General features: G+C 43.0%; 1 protein-coding gene across 1 annotated transcript in view; it reads right to left on the bottom strand.

The window, feature by feature from the left end:
* The window catches only part of SCARF2 (scavenger receptor class F member 2), a 187,677-nt gene that overhangs the window by 12,958 nt on the left and 154,211 nt on the right, over positions 1-20,508 (bottom strand). The window contains 3 exon segments of the mRNA XM_029619839.1: positions 1,753-1,905; positions 11,821-11,942; positions 17,470-17,587. Coding sequence (XP_029475699.1) covers positions 1,753-1,905; positions 11,821-11,942; positions 17,470-17,587 — 393 coding nt within the window.

The raw sequence follows: 20,508 nt of genomic DNA, 5'->3' as shown, positions 1-20,508 counted from the left end.
CATAGGTCCCGCTTTATCCATAGAAGCTTCAAACACTTCCCCTGGCTCAGCTCCGGTGGAGACTGGAGCCCCAAGATAAAGAATCCCCTCAAAGGCGGCCATTTAGACCACTCCCAAGCCTATGGCTTAAGGTGTTGCTGCTTCAACTTATGACTTTTTTTTTTTCTTCTTTTATAATTTCAACACATACAGAGAAGCAAGTAGGGGGGAGAGGAAGGAGAAAGGGGGAATCAGGAGGATCCTGATAGATTGCCAGAAGGCAAAGAAAACATTAAACTCCTGCTGAGATGTTGGCTCTTAAAATTTTTCTTCCTTTTTTTTTTTTTTTTCAAACCAGGAGAAATATTTCTTCTCCAGGGCTTGATCTTATGCTTTCTGCAACTGGGAACCCCTGTAGTGGCTCGCACAGACTGGTGCACCAGCAGTCTGGCCCAAAATAGAATTCCAAGAAATCCTGCTGCACCACCTGTCATCGTACCATTTACTCAAGGCAGAAAATACTGGGCTCTCACTGTCCTGCACCACTTATACATAGTGGTGATGATGTCACTAGAGAAATCTGTGTGCTCTGCCTCCATCTGCTGGTAGGGGGACATAACCCATCTGTTCGGACTGGACTGGTGTAGCAGGAAGACATGGAAGTTGCCTTTAACAGTATGTCTGAGAACTTGCTACCTCCTCTGCTGGATGAGGACAAGGACAAAGCTTGGCTGTAAGTCAGGCCTTCCCTTAGACTCCACAGCAAAGACTCATCCTCTAGCATCTGCTCATTTTAAGTCTTCCTGATTCCAAATCCCATAAGGTTCGCCCACTTCTGAGCTACCTTTGTCTAACTGGCTCTTTATATCTCTCACACTGCTGCTGTTCAACCTATCTATTGCACCCACTTCCTTATTCCTACCTAATGTACCTTCCCTCCAATCTACTTCCTGTCAACCTCAAATTTGTAAATCTTATCTGTATGCATCCATTACTATGTATTCAATGGTTTGTTACTTTATGTAATCTGCCTTGGGCCTACCTTTAGGAAAAGGCAGAATATCAAATGTTTATAAATATATTATCATCATCAATGCATACTATTCTGGAAATAGGATTTCATCATTTAATTTATCATTTCAATAAATCCAAAATATTAACAAAATCTATGTGCTCATTCTGTATATGCAGAAATATATTGAGCAGTATGAGTATCCCTTATAGATGCACCTTTAAGTGCATTATTGTTCCTAGGTAGCAGAAGTGTGTATCCTTACTGATTTGGGGAAGGAAAGGACATCTTATCAACTGTAGCAACTGGAAAAGGGTAGATAGAGGAGGATGGAAATACCAAGCAATCTCATTGATTATGGACTTGTGCAGCAGTCTGGGCTCTACCCGGATTCAAGGCAGTTGCAATGTGACTGATTCTTGAAGCCTCCTCAGACACTATAGAAAGATGCTCTGTAGCACATATGACTGATAGTGTGATCATGCTTAATATAGTCCCATCTGCCTAAACATGGCAGGCAGGCATAGTTGGAATGATCTTATACATTTCAGGCACCTCCATGTCTGGATGGCTCATAAGATTGATGAAGAAATACTGTATTGATTCCCACATTAGTGATAAAGCTCAGCCTAAGCCAAATTCTGGGAATCTAGATGATGAAATGATGTGAATGTGCTCCCAGTCTGGAGTGTTATACAGTGACTTCCCATCCCCAACACTCAGGAACAGAGCACATAGGATCCTCTCCTTTTCTCACTTACCCTCATGTGGTACACAGTAGACTGGTCCCTCATCTGTGGTATCAAAGGATGAGAAAGACCCTCGTGAGGACCAGGATGGGGACGGCAGCTCCACCACAGAAGGTGGCTCAATAAAGCTACAGTTAAAAGTGTTGTCCACGTCATGGTGAGCCACTGAAAATAAGGAGACATAAGAATATAAGAACTACCATACTAATTCAGACCAATGGTCCATTGAGCCTAGCATCCTGATTCCCAACAGTTAGGGCGGTTGCTGGATAAATCAGTGTTCCTGGGCAAGGGTTGCTTTTGACATCCCTCTTTCTGTTTGGCCTTCTGTGCTTGCAGAGTTGCAGACTGACTCAAAAGGATGGCATAGCACCCCCCCAGTGTCCAAAGCAGTTTCCCTTCTTGTGCATCCTTTGTCAAAACCCTGCTGACAGTGACCAGTCCGGGTCGCTTGGAAGAAATACACAACAGGTAAGGATGGAGAGACCCATTTCCTGTTGCTCATTTTCAGCTTCCGCAGTAAGAGATTGTCATTGTAAATCAGTTTACTCACTCCTTTCAAAGAAACATGATGGCAGAAAAAGACCATACACCTATCAAGTCTTCTTATCCACACCAGCTGCTCAGTTCTACAATCCTACCACTCCCTCAGAGATGCCCTGTGCTTGTCTCATGCTTTATTGAATTCAGATAATATCCTAGTTTCCAGTACTTCTACTGGGAGGTTGTTGCATGCATCCACCATGATTTCTGCAAAGAAATATTTCCTTAGATTACTCTGGAATCTACCCACTTTCACTTTCATCTCATGACCCCTTATTCCAGAGCCTCCTTTCTGTGGAAAATGGTCCACCTCTTCTGCATTGACACCCTTGATATTTTAATTTCTGTATCATTTCTCCCATATTCCACCTTTCTTCCACTTTTAGATCTGTCCCTATACACTTTCGAATGAAGACCATAGACTGGTTTAATCTGGTTTATATCCTTTTGAAGGTGAAATCTCCAGAATTGTACACATTATTTCGAATGAGGGACTAATATAGGAGTAATATCACCTTCATTTTTTTCTGCTGACCATTCGTTTACCATGCATCTTTCTGGCTTTTGCCATCACATTATCCACCTGTTTGGCTACCTTAAAGTCATCAGATAGAATCACCCCCAGATCCTGCTCTCGTTTCATGCTTAGACGAATTTCACCCATTACTGCACCACTCCCTTGGTTTTTTGCAGCCCGAATGCATGACTGCATTTTTAGTATTATATCTTAGCTGACAAACTCGAGATCCTTCCTCAAGCTTCCCTAGATCCTTCTTCATTTTTTTCCATAGGAGAATGAGTGTCTACCAGGTTGAAGATTTTGGTATCCTTTCCCGACAGTCCTTCTGCAATATTGCTTATGAAAATGAAAAGAATCGGTCCAAGGATCAATCTCTGCAGCACACCACTAGTAATGTCCTTCCCTTTGGCAAGAACTCCACTTACCACTACCTTTTGCCTCTTCCCACTTGAGCAGTTTCTAACACAGTCACTCACTATAGGGCCTCTACCTAGGGCACTCGGTCTATTTCAATAGCATATTGAGGGAAGGGCCTGTGGGAGGGGAAATACCCCTAGGTGCTGGGATGTGTGTGTGTGTGGGGGGGGGGGGTGCTACCAGGATCTTTCTACTTCTGATAATGAATAAAATACTACTTAAGTCTACTGTAAGTGAACTTTTTCTTACTGAGCATGTGTCAGTTAAAAGTGTTGTCCATGTCATGGTGCGCCACTGAAAATAAGGAGACATAAGAGTATGTGTCAGTGCTAAACACCTCTCCCCATTCATTTCATCCCAGCCTGGGGTTGTGCGGCACCAGGTGCCCCCTCCCCACTACCAATCCACACCTTAACTCAGTTCAGAGCCGTAGCTAGCATATGGCTGATATGGCCACGGCCATGGGCGCCATCCATCCTCAAGCGCCACTGCTCTCACACAGTGCTGCGGAAAAGCCGCCTCCCCTCCTCCCGATACAGCCCAGAAGTTTGCTGCTGGGGGGGGGGGGGAGAATGAAATGCTACGCCAGTTCTTGTTATCTCTCCTCCCCTCAGAGCCATCCTTGAAAGGGGAGGTCGGGGGGGGGGGGGGGGGGGGAATTGAAACAAAAATATCAGTAGAGGCGGCCGGAGCAGGAACCCCGCCTTCTGGAGCAGTGCGGTCAGCAGATCGCGAGATGAATCGTAGAGAGCAGGGAAAGCAGGGCACCCGCCAGCTAAGAAGATGCCTTTGTCTGCCTTCCCCACCCCAGTGGCAGTTAGAGCAGTGCAGCTCAAAGTGACCCTAAAAACATTAGCCTCCTTTGCCTGGCCACTCAGGAGCAGCACAGCCTGCGGTTCCACAAGAAGAATAATCATCTTCCCCTCTTCTCCTGGTAGACAGGCACAGGAGGAGCAGCAGTGCCACATCATTTTTATAATAGGCACGTACCTCGCACCAAATCATGTACTACATGAAAAGGGTCTGTCAAATCCCACATTTCACTTTGACCACATTGCCATTACCTCTGCCTAAGACATCAAGAGATAGACAAGACTCTCTGGCACCATACAACAGGTCTCTTCTTTCATACCATCTGCCAACAACTTGAGGGTACCACTGCCTCTTTAATATAGGAACAGGCAGATTGTGATAAATTGAAGGTGGACCTTGCAAGGCTGGAAGATTGGGTGTCCCTATGGCAGATGAAATTTAAGGTGGACAAGTGCAAGGTGATGCATATAGGGAAAAATAACCCATGCTGTATCTATACAATGTTAGGTTCCATTTTCAGAGTTACCACCCAGGAAAAAGTTCTGGGCATCATAGTGGATAATACATTGAAATCGTTGGCTCAGTGTGCTGCAGCGGTCAAAAACACAAACAGAATATTAGGAATTATTAGGAAGGGAATGGCAAATAAATTGGAGGATGTCATAATGCCTCTGTATCACTCAATGGTTAGACCACACCTTGAATAAGGTGTGCAATTCTGGTCGCCGCATCTCAAAAACGATGCACTGGAGAAAGTACAGAGAAGGGCGACCAAAATGATAAAGGGCATGGAATAGCTCCTTTATGAGAAAAGGCTAAAGGGGTTAGGGCTGTTCAGCTTGGAGAAGAGACGGCTGAGGGGGGATATGATGGAGGTCTACAAAATCATGAAAAGACTTAAACTAGAGGGCACTCCATGAAGTTAGCAAGTAGCATATTTAAAACAAATTAGAGAAAATTATGTTTCACTCAACGCACAATAAAGCTCTGGAATTCGTTGCAAGAGGATGTGGTTAGGCAGTTAGCATAGCTGGGTTTAAAAAAGGTTTGGATAAGTTCCTGGAGAAGAAGTCCATAAATTGCTATTAATCAATAGGGAATGCTTGTTGCTGGCTTTAGTAGCATGGGACCTATTTAATGTTTGGGTACTTGCCAGATACTTGTGACTTGGATTGTCCACTGTTTGAGACAGGATACTGGGCTTAATAGACCCTTGGTCTGCCTCATTATGGCATATCTTATGTTTTTATGATAAAAATGTGCCCATTGACTATAATGAGAGCAATCTGATTGTAATAGGATCTTCCAGAGATATTCCAGCTCCACGTAGAGGAATGCATCTTCACATTTGATTCCTCTAGGAAATGAATAAAAGTCATGTATGCCCATAAATGTGGAATGGTCTGTAAGTGGAAGGCTTTAATGCAGCTGCATACCCTGAATATGTTTTTTCAGTTGTGCTGAATATACGTTTGACCACACCAGTTATGTCCTGAATATGCCCGTTTATGACAGTATGACTACGTCAAGATATTAAGCCTCCAGAGTCATAATAAGCAAGGAGTGAATTTAGTCCAACAGTTTGAGTGGCAGCAGTGGGATTATGCTGGGGCAGAGATAAAGATCAAACATCAGCAGCAGCAGAGCTACAGGCAGAAATGATCTGAGGAAATGGCAGTTCTCCCTTAATATTACACCCCGCTTTCAGGCTAAGGAAACAGACATAGTCCCTTTCCTACTAAAGAACAATGCACAATGATTGGATTCATGGAATCATTCTCCTTTAAACGTGGTGGCCGCACTGCATGGTTGGAGGTTTTTGCTAGTGTGCATGACACGGCTGGCTTTTCTGCAGCTGGCTGCCAGATGTTTTGTCTGCACTGGAGGCTGCTGAAGGAGTTTACACTCTCCTGCACAGAGGACTCAGACTGCACATTTCTTGCTACATGGCTGCCCTGAGGGGGTATTTTCCTGGTTTGGAAACTGCAGGTGTGTAGTGTATGCGTCCTTCTCCCAGAGACAGGGCAACATGCCTTGCCCACAATCCATGGACTTTGGGCACTCTCTGATGGATTTACATTTTAGCTCATAACACAATTCCTGAAAATAAGAGGAAATGGGACGCCTTCATTTGTATGGAACACACAGATGGATAGGTTTTCATTTTATTGCATAAGGAAGTTTATATAGTTATACTTTGTCAGATAGTCGTGTTCTCCGCTCTCTGGACCAATCTTTATTACAGATACCTAATTTTCATAACTATCATTATCGAGATACTAGAAATAGATCCATATTCAGTCAGTGTCTGGATAGCAATGTTAGCCGTATAAATTTATCCGGCACTCTTAAACGTCTGAGTTATGCGTCTAAATGTATAACTTCTGAATATGGACCTCAGAGTTTTTTCTATGATAGGTCCAATCATGTCGAATGATTTGGATGAAGGGCGTAGGAGGAGTATTTTAGCAGAAAATTAAAGACTTGTTTTTAAGAGAATATATGGGTGTTAATGTTTGTCTAAATATTTTGTTTTATTACGGTGTATATTTGCTTACTGTAATCCACTCATATGGACCTGTTTGATGTAGTGGAATCTAAGTGCAAAAAGATATATATACACATACATGTAGCCACGTAAATGTACATACACTATCAGGATGACAGTGGTGATGAGGAAGCTGGGTGCTCTGCTAAGGTTTAATGCTTGTCATTCTATCTTAATAGCGTGTCATTGTGGTTTTGTTTTTATAGACTTGCTATGTTATGTATTGTGCATTTATCTCAGGGTTTTGTTGATACTCTACTGCATTTTATGTTTTAATTTGAACCCCACTAGGAACAAGTATTTTGGACATTAATAAAAGACTGGGGATGGACGCTGGGGGAAGCAGGGAAATACAAAAGTTTGGGGGAGACAGAAGAAGCAGGAGCAAGCTTACGTGAAAAATTGGTGGGATAATTGTATAAGGAATTTTTGCAACATTAAGGAGTAAATAAATACTATATATAAACTTGTGGGTGTTTTTTACCTTAGAAATAATCAAAGCAAAACAGCATGGGGAGATTTGGTTTGACTACTGTCCTGGGAAACAATACCCACAGGGAATTGCAGGTACTTTTTTCATTGGAAACAATGCGGGTAGTTTCCTCCCTAGACCAGACTCTGCCCTGGGGAGTGCTGTTTTACTCACAGAAATGACTCTGATTACTGCCCTCCCCACACAGGTCCAGAAAGGGCAGCTGGAAACTACAACCACCCACACAGAGTCTGCGTCAAATAAAACCACCTGTGCATGCAGGCTGAATTTGGTACTGATTAAGATTGTGAAGGAAACCATTAACGCACAGGATGTGTTAGGGTTGCTTGTAAAGGAAGTGAATGCTGGAGAAAACCAGTTTTCATATTTCTGAAGCAGTTCCTTCAATCAGCTGTCAAATCCCGGCTCTGTACCCATCCTCTGAGTTCTCCAGCCCTAGAGGTGAGAGGGTCACTCTTATCTCCTAATCTATCGGGGAAGAGAAACTGCCAAAGAAACTACTTCCCTTAAAAATAAAGCAGCCAGGATATATTCTGATACTTTAGCTCAGGACCCTTGTACTTAGGGGGAGTCCACAGACTTTGGAAGCAGAGAGGAGCGAGGAGGGTGCTGCGACAGAATATTGCAGTCCTGAAACCCTGTGTGCAGTACGTTTCCTGCATCTCCCTCACGTCAAACATCTGGTTTCTGCTGTCTGCTCTTCAGCTCTATCCGCCACTGTCCAGCTGTGATTTATCTGCCATTTCCTGTGGAACTTTGCAGGGCCCCTTCTAGAGTGCTCAGGACAGTTGATGCACACAAACCAAGATTTCCATCCACAGTCAACAAGCAAAGCAGTCTTAAAAGGAAACCTGCCTTACCTCTATGCAATCACTCTCTGGTGTTAAAGGAGAGCAGTCATTCCCCTTTAAAACTACACCCTGAGGAAAGCACAACTTTTTAACATAGCACAAATGTGGCTCGATTTACTAAGGTGCAGCAGATGGATATTTACTGCTCTTCCCATTATTTCTAATGGGGCTTATTCACTAATAATGCATGACAACACATGCTGCAAGAGACCCCACTGATCCCAGACTGAGGAAAGGGCAGTTCTCCTTAAGCAAACCACACACTGAGTTCCAGGCCAAGGAAAGGAATGTTCTGTTTTTTTAACCCCACACTGATTATAACCTCAGGACTGGACAGTTCTTATTGATTCTGATACATTCACCTTCTCCCGCCCTGTGCTCTGACTCAGGCAGAGAGGTGCTGCCATCCAGACTGCTCCTTTCCACATCTCTATTGTTGCATCTCAGTCTGTCTAAGAATAAACTTTATTTAGACTCTAATTGAGAGAGAGTCCAGCTGACATCAGTGCCATTAAAACCAGGATTGTGTTATCAGTGCCGGGACAGACATGGGGCTGATACAATAAGCTGTGCTCGGCAGATGATTACTTTAGCACACAGCATTTAATGCACTACCTTTACCTCTGATGCAGGGACCAGCATGATAAGGTGAGCATTAAAATTGTGCAATGAAATTCAGTGCACAGCCTCTTAATGTACACGCTAAAAAAAATGTTTAACTCTCGATGCAGTAAACTAATTCATTGGCATTTAGAAAATGCACATGGACCCAAAAGTGTGCATAGAGAAAATGCTTAGTGTGCATAAAAACATGATTTATGCACATAAACCATGTCTTCTGTGTGGAAAACAGGGTTTATGTTCCCAAATCACGTTTTCAGTGTATAAAATATAATTTATGCGCATAAGAAATGTTTTCAGCACAGAAAGCTTTTTTTTTTATTGCGCATAAAATCCTGACTGCTGGTCCCAGCACCAGGACACAGGCTTCTACCTATAGATAACCTGGAGTCTTTATCAACCTTGGACTAGCAATTACGTTTCCAGTACTAAGAAAACACCAGGTAAGCAAGGGCACCTCTCTGCATGGGGGGGGAGGGGGGTTAATATCTAATACTATGAATAGCATGGAATACACACGAGAGGGCACTAACCTATACACCAGACAGGCCAAAGCAATATCGTGCGCACAGCTCAACACGCAAAACTCCTTGCTCTATTAGCAGTAAAGCTTGCACAGCTGCGGGTTAAACTGCATGTTTACACTATTACACTGACCCCGTAGTAAGGGCTTTAGCACACGAATAATATGCACTAAAGGGAAGATAAAGGCGTGAGCTAATTTTAGCACACTTCACTTTCTAATGCATGCTATTGACCTGCGTCTGGAATTACTTTTCAGTGCATTTGCTGCACACCCTCTGGCTCTGCATCCCCAGTTGAAACTGACGTTGCCCTTCTCTTATGGTCTGGCTCGGCCTTTGTCTCATCTGCGGAAAGGCTTGCTGCCGGGCCTCAAAGGTCTGTTCCAGCTGCTGCTGCCACCACCTTTGCCTCTTCACAAAGTTTTGGCGCCAAGCTTCCAGGTTCTTCCAGGGTCCTGGCAGAGGCTTTCTTGGCTGCCTTGCCTTTATTCACAGGCACATCTTTTCCTGTTTTCCCTCAGGGAAGCACTCGGCAGTGCAGAGTTTGTCTCTCAAGGGCTAGACCCTGTTGCATTTCCACTTTCTCTCTTTCAGAAAACACTCTGGGCACCAGAAACTTTTCTTTTTAAAGGGTCATGCCCTGTTCAAACATATACACAGCTTTTTTTTTTTTTTCTGACAGGGAAAAAGGCAAAACCAAAAGAAGACAAACCCTTGCTTGTCCAGCTCTTACTGACTTTTATTACCCTTTCTATACAAGCAGAGCTACTCTTTCTGGCCATTTTGACTGCTCCTGCAGCATTTAACTTCAGACTCCTTATTCAGCCAGGCCCAAGAAAATATTCTTTTCTGTTTTCCCTCTGTCAGGCCGATACAGTAAAGTTTGCGGGAGAGCGGGCGAGAGCACAGGCCAGTGTCCTGTGCGCACGATACAGTAAATTAATTTATTTAAATTAGGGTCCGTGGTAAAAAGAGGCGCTAGGGACACTAGCGCGTCCCTAGCACCTCTTTTTGACAGGAGCGGCGGATGTCAGCGGGTTTGACAGCCGACACTCAATTTTGCCGGCGTCTGTTCTCGAACACACTGACCGCCACGGGTTTGGAAACCGGACGCAGGCAAAATTGAACGTCCGGTTTTCAAGCTGTGGGCCCATTTAAAGTTTTTAATTTTTTGCTTTTTTTAACTTTTGGGGCCTCCAACTTAATATCGCCATGATATTAAGCCGGAGGGTGCACAGAAAAGCAGTTTTTACTGCTTTTCTGTGCACTTCCCCAGCGCCGGCAGAAATCCCATGCTAATGAAAGTTTTAGCTGTCCCCTCCACCCAGTGCAGAGAGGGGTGCTGGTTTCACTCATGTTTTCTTTACACTATAAATCTTACTCCTGGTTAGAGGTAGAGTGAAATTTCTAGCACTGGTGTTAGTCTATGGGTAGAAGATGGAATTCTTGTGCCAGGACCTGTAGTCAGTATTTATGCAGAGAAAACATGCTTTATCTGCAAAAAAAAACCCCAAAACAAAACATTTTCTGCACTAAAAGCAATCTTGTGTGCATAAATTCTATCAGAGAGACCCCCCCTCCCCTCCATCATCCTAGTTAGAATGCGCAATCAGCCTGTGCTGAATGCATATTTTAACTCAGGTTTGTGGTACATTTTTGTGTTTGCATACGCTCGCTCATGGACATGCTCTTACACACACTAAAGTACTCTTCTCCCTCTCTGGAATGCACAAATGGCAGCAGCCTCCACCTGCAGCCCACACAGCCAAACAGGACCTCCTCCTCCTCCTCTTTCTTCCTGGGGTGAGGGCCCATGCTGCTCCTGATCCTTTCTTCTGGCCACACAAACTGGTGCTTAAAACTGTAGCACCCTAGGCAGCCCTGCACCGTCTCCCACTCACACCCCTCCATACATTCCATCTGCTTAATGCATCAAAAGTTACATTTTATTAGCGCCTGTATTAAAATACCGTGCACTGAATTTCAGCACACTCTTACCGCAGGGGCTTATTTCATCAGCCTCTCTGTGTGTCATCTAGGGTAAGCCACTTTGGGCCGGATTTTAATACCTACGTGCGGGCGTAGATTTGTGCACGCAACCTGGTGCGCACAAATCTACATCTGATTTTATAACATGCGCGTGCAGCCACACGCATGTTATAAAACCCAGGGTTGGCGCATGCAAGGGGGGTGCACACTTGTGCACTTTGCGCGTGCCGAGCCCTAGGGGAGCCCCGATGGCTTTTCCTGTTCCCTCCGAGGCCGCTCTGAAATCGGAATGGCCTAGGAGGGAACTTTCCTTCCACCCCTACTCCACCTTCCCCTCCCTTCCCCTACCTAACCCCCCCCCCCAACCTTTGTTCCATAAGTTGTGCCTGCCTCTGGACAGGCATAGGTTGCGCACGCCGGCCAAGTGCCAGCGCGCAGTCCCCCAGCACAGCTGCTGTGCCGGAGGCCTCAGTCCCGCCCCCGCCCCGCCCCTTTCACAGAGCCCCGGGACATACACGCGTCCCGGGTCTTGCGTGCATCGCCGGGCCTATGCAAAATAGGCTCGGCGCGTGTAGGGCTTTTAAAATCTGCCCCTTTATGTTTCAACTCACTTTACGGAACCGTATACTGTAGCACTAATTACAATGATGATCCTACAAACTGTGCTTTCTTTCGGACAGGCATTGTGTTGTGCATATGACATGGACGGCATTGGAATGCTATAAATAAAATTCCTGCGTAACCTGGCAGTAGCGTCTTACCCACGACTTTCGGTAGCTTCTGGCGACGTAGTGGGATGGAAGGCAGTTTCATGCTGATTCTACTGAAGCGCCCACATAGGCATCTTGGGGCTTTCTTGGTTGTTGCTTGTTCCTGGTTTGCGCTATAAACAGAGGGGTTTCATTAACAGAGGAAGTTCTCCGAGTGTGCATGAGAAAGCAGAGAAGCTGAACAGCACTGAGTGACAGCTAAGGTTCTTTAGTATGCACTCTGTAACCGCTAGGGATGGTTCAGTACTGGAATACTTTTATCTAAAAGGGCATGCAATGTCCATCAATGGAAGGCACAAAAATTGTCTAAAGGCCAAACATTTTTGAAAGTACCAGTTCAGAGCATAAAAAACTAGGACCACATATACTAAAGGGTTTTCCCTATTTTATGCCTAAGGGAAGAAAAACTAAGTGTAAGTACAATTATAAACACGTATCAGTAATGCTAATATAAGGCAAGTGCACAAAATCCTGACAATAAGATTTAACTGTTAGAAGATGGTTAGAATCCTGACAACTGAAACAAGAAGCGAACAGTACAAATGTTGCAGTAGTTACAATCGTTCAACTATGAAAAGAATTAGGACAGCAATGATAATGTATAAAAACCTTTAAAAAGCAGATGAAAACCTTACTGTTTAATGAGGCCTACCAGTTTTAATGCCTTTTGTTTTTCTTGAGCTGCTAGATGACATTTTATGTTTGATATTCTAAGTAATTTTATTCCGTATTTTTATGCATTTTACAAGTTATCCGTCTAAATGGGTTATATGGCATATTGAGCCTCTTATCGTATTATATATGTGCGGACAGAGGATACCCTTGCACCTTACCCTGGAGACAACCCAATGTCATAGAGTTAAAGATCAGTTCCCTGACCAAAACCTTCCTGTAGAAAAGCCAAAATATGCAATACCATATCCTGAACAGGCTGAGGCTGCACTCCATCAACAGAAGACCAGGATTTCAAATTTGCACATACGCCAAGGATGTAGAAGGTCACCTAGCCTGCAATAAGGTGGAAATAAAATAATTGCTTCAGCATATCACCTCCGTCTCAGCTATCTCCTCTCAGAAGCGAAGCCACAAGACAGACCTGAATATATTGGGTCCTGGTGGAGAAGAGTCGACCGATGTCTGAACCTTAGCGGCCCATCTATTGGCATGTTGATCAGATCTGCAAACCATGGTCAAGGTAGCCATTCTGAAGCTACCAGGATCATATTGCCCAGATGTTTCTCTATCTCCCATAATCCTTGTCCACCAGAGGCCATGAAGGGAATATAAAGAAGAATCCCTCGAGTTCACGGCAGAACCAAAGCATCAATTCCTTCTGTACCATGTTCTCTTCAGCGGTTGTAAAACTGTGACACTTTTGTGTTCTCTTTGGTCGCCATTAAGTCCACAGGGGGATACCCCCATCTTCCATGAATGATACAAATTCTTGCCTCAGACAGCTCCCATTCCCCGGGGTCTAACTTTTTCCAACTGAGAAAATCCACCTGAACGTTGTCCACCCTGGTGATATGAGATGCCACCAGCCGCTCCAGGTGCTGCTCTGCCTAGAGAATCAACTTTCGGGCCTCTTGAGCCATCACCTGATTCTTGGTTCTGCCTTGACAGTTGTCGCATTGTCTGATAGGATCCATACTGGATGGCCACGTTACCGTGGCAGACATGCAAGCAATGTGAAATGCACCGCTCTCGTCTCTAGCCAATTGATAGATCATGAAGCCTCCTGTTTCGACCACTGGCCCTGCGCCCACAGAACTTGACACCCTGCTCTCCATACGGAGAGGTTTGCATTGGTGGTGACTATTACCCAATTCAGAACCTCCAATTCTGCACCATGCTCAAGATTGGTGTGAGTAAGCCACCACGAAAGACTGTCCCTGGCTTCCCTCTCTAATAGAAAAGGAAGATGAAACTCTTCCAATAACGTATTCCCATAGGACAGACCCCTGCAGAGGCTGCATATGCTCACATGCCCAATGCATTAATTCCAATGTCAATGCCATAAAACCCAGGACCTGTAAATAGTCCTAGACCCTGGGCACCAACAGCTCTATCAGATGCCGAATCTGACTCTGCAATTTCAGCAATCTCTCTCTGTGAGAAACACACTCTCTGCCAGCATGTCGAACTGAGCTCCCAGACTCGAGAGCTTGTGAGGGGACTAAATGGACCTTTGCTAGGTTCACCACTCATCCTAGAGTCTTCAAGCGTATTGGTACCTTTGTTGACAGAGGTTCTCTGATTTCCCACAAATGTGTGTATATGGGTGTTTTAATATTTCTGAAGAGATATGTTTGTCCATGTCAAAGAGATGCTTTGACTGAGAAAAAATCTCTACTCAGGTTTTGTATTTTGCACATGTATTAAGATGTATTATTGATTAAAAGTGTATTTTTTGATACTGCTTTATTAATAAAAATGATAAAGAATGATATTCTATGATGTAAGTTCATGTCATTAAAAAATAATTTTATTCTATATTGAATATAATTAGATAAAAGGTTGTTTAGATCCCCTATATATATGTTCACTTCCCACAAATGAGCCAGTCATTCAGACATGGATGCACCAACACACCCTCCTTTTGCAATGCGGCTGCCGCCACCCCCACCATCATCTTGGCAAAGGTACGCAGAACCATCGCCAGCCGAAGGGAAGGACTCAAAACTGAAAATGCTCCCATAGGACCATGAACCTCTGGAGCTCCAGCCTGATGGCTATGTGCAAATATACCTTTTTCAAGTTGAGAAATGCCAAGAACTTTCCCTTGTGTACCGCCACTATGACAGACTTCAGAGCTGGACCTCAGAGTTTCCATGCAGCAATGGGGAACCTTGAGAGCCACATTTACTTGAAACATCCCTTCCTTTTTTTTTTTCCCAGAACCATGAAATGGATGAAATACAGGAAAACTAGTTTGCCCCCTTTGTAAAACTTGCCTCTGGAACATTCCACTGAAGGCCAATTAATTCTTGAATTGGATTCAAGGGGGAAAGAAACAGGACGCTTAACTTAAAATGACCTCCGGCCACACTGAGTGTGTTCAGAGTCTGAGCCAACAGACTCGGGTCATGCCGAACGTATTCAGGGTCTGAGCCAACAAACTCAGCAAGATATCTCTGCAAAAAAGGAAAATATCCGAGCACAGTCCGTTGCAGCTCTCAATCAGATGTAATTTCTCCCTCTTCTAGACGTGGAAAAAGCCAATTCCCCATCAGAACTATCCGATGTTTCATGATCCACATCCCCTTAAACATTACCAGGGACAGACTCCCTGTGGCATTTGCTCACGTGACTGACAAATGGGAGGCCCGAGCACATGATCCCTACATGGTAGGTTGCTTCTCCTTCGCTGGGTGCCCCTGCAGAAAGGTCTGCAGGCCCTGGAAATGTTCCACCCAAGAGGAGGAAGATGGATCTATACCAGAGCCCATAGGCTCAACCTTGCTCTCTCCAACCTTTCTCTCTCAGAGAAGCTCCTACTATTGGGAACAGGAGAGGAGGAGACATGCCCATTGGCTCACCTCCCACTTGACTTCCCTCCAGAGACAACATAGGCCGAGGGGATATCCCAACATGGTCAAAAGCTGTGGTACTCAAATTGATTTGAGCATCTAAACAGTGCTATCACTGCCAGACTGAATTGCTCTCAGACAAATAAGCCTCACAGATAGCAAGGCTCTTGGAACTGTTCGTCCCTGGTGCCTAGCTCTCCTGAACTTCAGCTCTAGGTGGTTTCCTGCATGTACACAAATGCCACCTGGGTGTACATGCATACCCCTCCAGGACACATGCAAATACGTGCTCAAGACTATGTCGCGGTCTTCCACACACAAGTATATGCGCAAATACGCACACAAGTACCCGTGCAAATACACGCTCCAGTCTAGGTCGCAGGTTTACGTGCACAAGTATCTATGCAAAATGTGCTGACGTACCTGTGCAAGTACGTCTTTAAGTCTAGGTCACAGACATTTGTGCTCAAATCAAGGCTGCGGCCTTACGCACACAGTTGCCGCATGCAACTGCCATGCGGCAAGAATGTGTGCATACATCTAGGCACGCAGGAAAAGAACCGCCACCATGGCCTATCACACGGCTAAGCAAAGCCTGCCTGCACCTTCAGTGTTTAGACCCGGATCTGTTCAACATCCAGCACTGAAAATCACTGAAAGCTTGAAGAGTTTCTCAACTAGATTCAACCACGGGTAAACAGTGTACTCAGCTGAGCAAGCGTCACTGTATCGGCCTGAATGTGCAAGAGCAACAGCCAAGAAAATAAATAGAATGCTAGGAATTATTAGGAAAGGAATGGAGAATAAAACAGAGAATAACATAATGCTTCTGTATCGCTTCATGGTGGAACCGCATCTTGAGTATTATGTGAAGTTTTAGTCACCATATTTGAAAAAAAGATATAGCAGAGTTAGAAAAGGTACAGAGGGGACAACCAGAATGGTAAAATAGATAGAATGAGTCCCCTATGAGGAAGTGTTAAAGAGATTAGGTCTTGTCAGTTTGGAGAAGAGATGGCTGAAGATATGATAGAGGTCTATAAAATAATGAGTGGCGTGGAACAGGTAAGCACAAATTGGTTGTTTACTCTTTCAAAAAGTACAAAGCCTAGAGGACATTCAATTAAATTATTAGGTGTTGCATTTAAGAAAAGAGAAAATATTTTTTTATTCAATGCATAATTAAACTCTGGAATTTGTTGCCGGAAGATGTGGTAAAAGCTCTTAGAATAGCTGGGTTTAAAAAAGGTTTGGAGACGTTCCTGGAAAGAAAGTCCATAAACTATTATTAAGGTGGACTTGGGGAAATCTACTACTTATCCCTTGGATAAGCAGCATGGAATTTATCAACCTTTTGGGATCCTGCCAGGTACTTGTGACTTGGATTGGCCAATGTTCAGAACAGGATACTGGATTTGATACACTTTGGTCTGACCCACTCTCTCAATGTACAGTGAGTCTGAAGTCCTATAAAAATTTCCAATTGAGGAAATATTTGGAGTGGAATTCCTGGCCCCGTCTCTATCATTCTCCTTGTCTCACATGTTTCATTTCCAAAATCCCATCCTCTTCTTATTTATGTTTTATTTCTCTCTCTTTTTTTAAGAGAATGGACCCATAGTTCTGGTAATTCCCTTCGCATTTCTATGTTTCACTTTTTATTTTCCTTTACTATATTTTTTCCAGGAGGGCCCTGTCATTTTGATATTTCTGGTTACTCTCTATTATGTTAAAGATTCATCCCAAAGGAAGTAAAAAAAAAAACAATGAACTCTGATATAGAAGAGGGTTCTGACCAATCTACAGTTATTCCCCTGATGAGCTTCACAAGAAGGTGATCTCCTGGGTGTCAGCAATCAAAGGGCCAGATTCATTAAGGCTTTTCTCCCATTTTGTGTCTATGGGAAAAACCTTTAGTGAATCAGGTACAAAGTGATGAAGAGAACAACTAAAAATAATATTTGCTGTCTTCTATTTGATCCTGATAAAAAAAAAAAAAAGATGGTCGTCTTTTAACAACAAGCAGTGGCCTTCAAAGAAAATGGATAAAACAAGTCCTCAGAGAGTATCTCAACGTCAAGGGGTACACTCTGATATAATTCATACTTACTCCATCATCGCCTCTTTCTTGCGATAGATACAACAGCAGCATATGAGACACAGCAAAAGGATTAGCAGCAGTATCACCAGGACTCCAGCCCCTATGACTCCCATCCGCAGGTTCACTTCTGAAAAGAGACACCAAAAATCAGTTAACAGGAAATGGGAGAGTAAAGGGGATTAGGGAACAGCCTGAACAAATAGCAGAGTCTCAGGCTATGAATGCAGATGTTATACATGGCACACAGTGCTTGATATCTATTAATATGTTTCATGATGGGATCAATGTGAATGCCCAAATCAGTAATGCCAGTATAAACTTCAGTGCATGACAAAGTTCTCAGAAAACCAAATGTGCTCTTGGGATAAATATTCAGCATAAAATGTGTATTCTGCCACTTCAGACTGATGTTTTCACCATAATTTACCTTTTCTCTTCACTCCCTGATACATCAGTATAAAGTAGGGTGGCTACTGTGTTAGTCCTCTTGAATGCACAGAAATAAAGGTTAATATTATTTTCTGGTATGTCTGTACTGTTGTGGTTTAACCAAAATAAACACTTCATACCAACACCTTAAGAAATATCTTTTATTTTTGATAAAATATTGAAAAATTCCAGGAGAGTGCAAGATTACCAGCAGGCAATTCAGAAGCAGTCTCAGAAAGCACTGTTAACACAATAAATTCAATTCAATTTATGTACCAATAAGCTAGTTTTTTTGTTTTCATAACATTTTCCTAATTGATTGACATTAGCACAGCATCCTCTTAAAGGAGTAGTATTATAATTTTATCTCATCTATAATAATGAGCTGGGATTCTTGTAAGTCATGTGATTTCTTGTAAATTGAGTCCAGAAGGCAGGAATGAAACTTAGGAATTAAATTTAAGGCTGAACTCAAACATACTTTTAGACTTTTGGCCTACATTCTAGCATTTCAGCATATTCTGTCATGTCAACATGTTAGGAGAAGAGCTTTATAATTGGTTTGGTTATCCCAGTAGAGGTAAATGTGCCCTCATCATATGAAGCATAAGGTGATCCTTCCCCTTCAGGGGTCTCTCCCCATGAGACTCCTTCAATTGAGAAGGATGGTTCTTCCATCCCCGTGTATGTCCACAGAGAAAGTTTGATGGCGCAGCAAGTTCCTATTCCTTCACCTATTCTTCCATCACAGGCTTTGAGTTTATCTGAAGCAATTGATGGTTTATCTAAGCCCTCTGATATCTCACTGAGAGACATCTGGAGGGTTGTGATATTGTGACACATATGGAATCCTTGCTGGCACAGACTGTTTCACAACTTTGTTTTCTTCTACATCTTCTCCAAAATTTTCAGAATTAGATCAAAGATCTGAGAATACTGAGACTTTAGTGTCATCTTATATGGCTGAAATTACAACTTTACAAACTAATACAACAGCTGCAATTAAAGACAATTTAAGTTCACATTCTAAACAAGAATTGTTATGAAATAAAATGAGATCTAAGAATCTTAGCTTCTTAAACTAGACTAGACTTTTATCCAGTCTTGAGTTGTTTAAAAAGTATACAATAGAAATTTTGCAATTTTCTCTTGAAAAACTTTTTTTATTTCCAATTGTTATTACATGCCTGACTCAAGGAAAACATCTAATCCTGCTGAAGGTTCTTCTGATATTTTAGCTCTCTCTGACAGTTCCGATGTCTTTTTTTTTTTTTTTTTGCAGAATTCACAGGATATTATTGCAATCAGAGGTACTCTTATTACATTTGTGTTAGATTCGGATAAAGATTCTGTTTTTTTCACAGTACTTCAAATATAAAAATTCTGTGGTCAGAGGGTCCAAATATTCTCTGACATTTCCAGGAAAACCCAAGTAAGGAGGAAGCAATTTCTTCACCTTAAACCACATATACTTGGCATCCTTCTTCCTGAAGTTCCCCTGTAAATGCAAGATTGTATATCAGAGGAACAAGTATATTTTTGTTGATCCAACCTTTTTGGTGGATATGGCACAGGCTAGCTAGAACATCTGGATTTGGTGGTTAATCACTTGCATTCTCTACCAGAGCTCTATCAAGCTAGGGCAAGAGAACAATGTAGAAATCTCATCTTTGTGTGTCTTTCCTCACTCAAAATCACGTCAAATCTTCACTGATGTGTATTGTGCTGTTAGTATGTCTCATTGTGCATATAAAACTGGCCCCAAAACCCTAGACCACCAACAAAACCTCACCTTGAGTTACTAGCTGGCCCTCCTATAGTGGTATAAATAGTTGACTACTATGTGTACCACCCCAGAGGTTCTCTCTCTCTCTCTGTTTATTAGCATGCACCCAGGGACGTGGCCATTTTTTAACATACACGTATGCTATAAAATAGCCTGACTGCGAGCACAAGTCCGTGCAATTTTAAGTGGACATGTGCCTGTGCACGATAATGTTGCTTCCACCTTATAAGTTTTTTTTTTTTTTTTTTAAAGACATGCGCTGATGCCATATGTCATCCATAGCAGAAATAAAAGTTATGCAGCAGGGGACCCCCGTGCGCACCAGTGCGCATAAGTATTTACGTGCTAATTTTAATTCCAGGAATACCTATGCCCTGCTCTGGCCACACTCACACCCCTTTTCTTGAACTTTTCATTTGTGCATGCAGCGTCAAGTACGCACGTAGCCAGGTGGCTATTAAAATCTGCTCGGCATGCGTCAGCCCAACATATTTGCACATCCCCTAATTTCGGCATGTGTCAGCTTTTAAAATATCGACTTTGAATATCGCCAATTAGGTTTCAAAGTTATCTGGCTACATATAGTTCAGTAACTATTTGTGGATATTCAGAAGGATATTTATTCGATTGAATATCCCCGATAACTTATCCAGTTTACTTTAGATGGACCAGTTAATATCTGTTTTAGGCTTTTTTGAATATTGGCCTCACCATGTTTTACACTGAAAGTTAAATAAAACAAGGTCTGAAATAAAGAATCATTCTAAACGTAGTACAAGGTGTAAAAATGGCCCTTGTCAACATCCATCATTAAACTTGGACAAGCCTTCCGA

The sequence above is a fragment of the Rhinatrema bivittatum genome, chromosome 11 (assembly GCF_901001135.1).
Source record: "Rhinatrema bivittatum chromosome 11, aRhiBiv1.1, whole genome shotgun sequence".
Lineage (NCBI taxonomy): Eukaryota > Metazoa > Chordata > Amphibia > Gymnophiona > Rhinatrematidae > Rhinatrema > Rhinatrema bivittatum.
The sequence above is the reverse complement of the archived record's forward strand: the minus strand, read 5'-3'. Positions and strand labels throughout refer to the sequence as shown.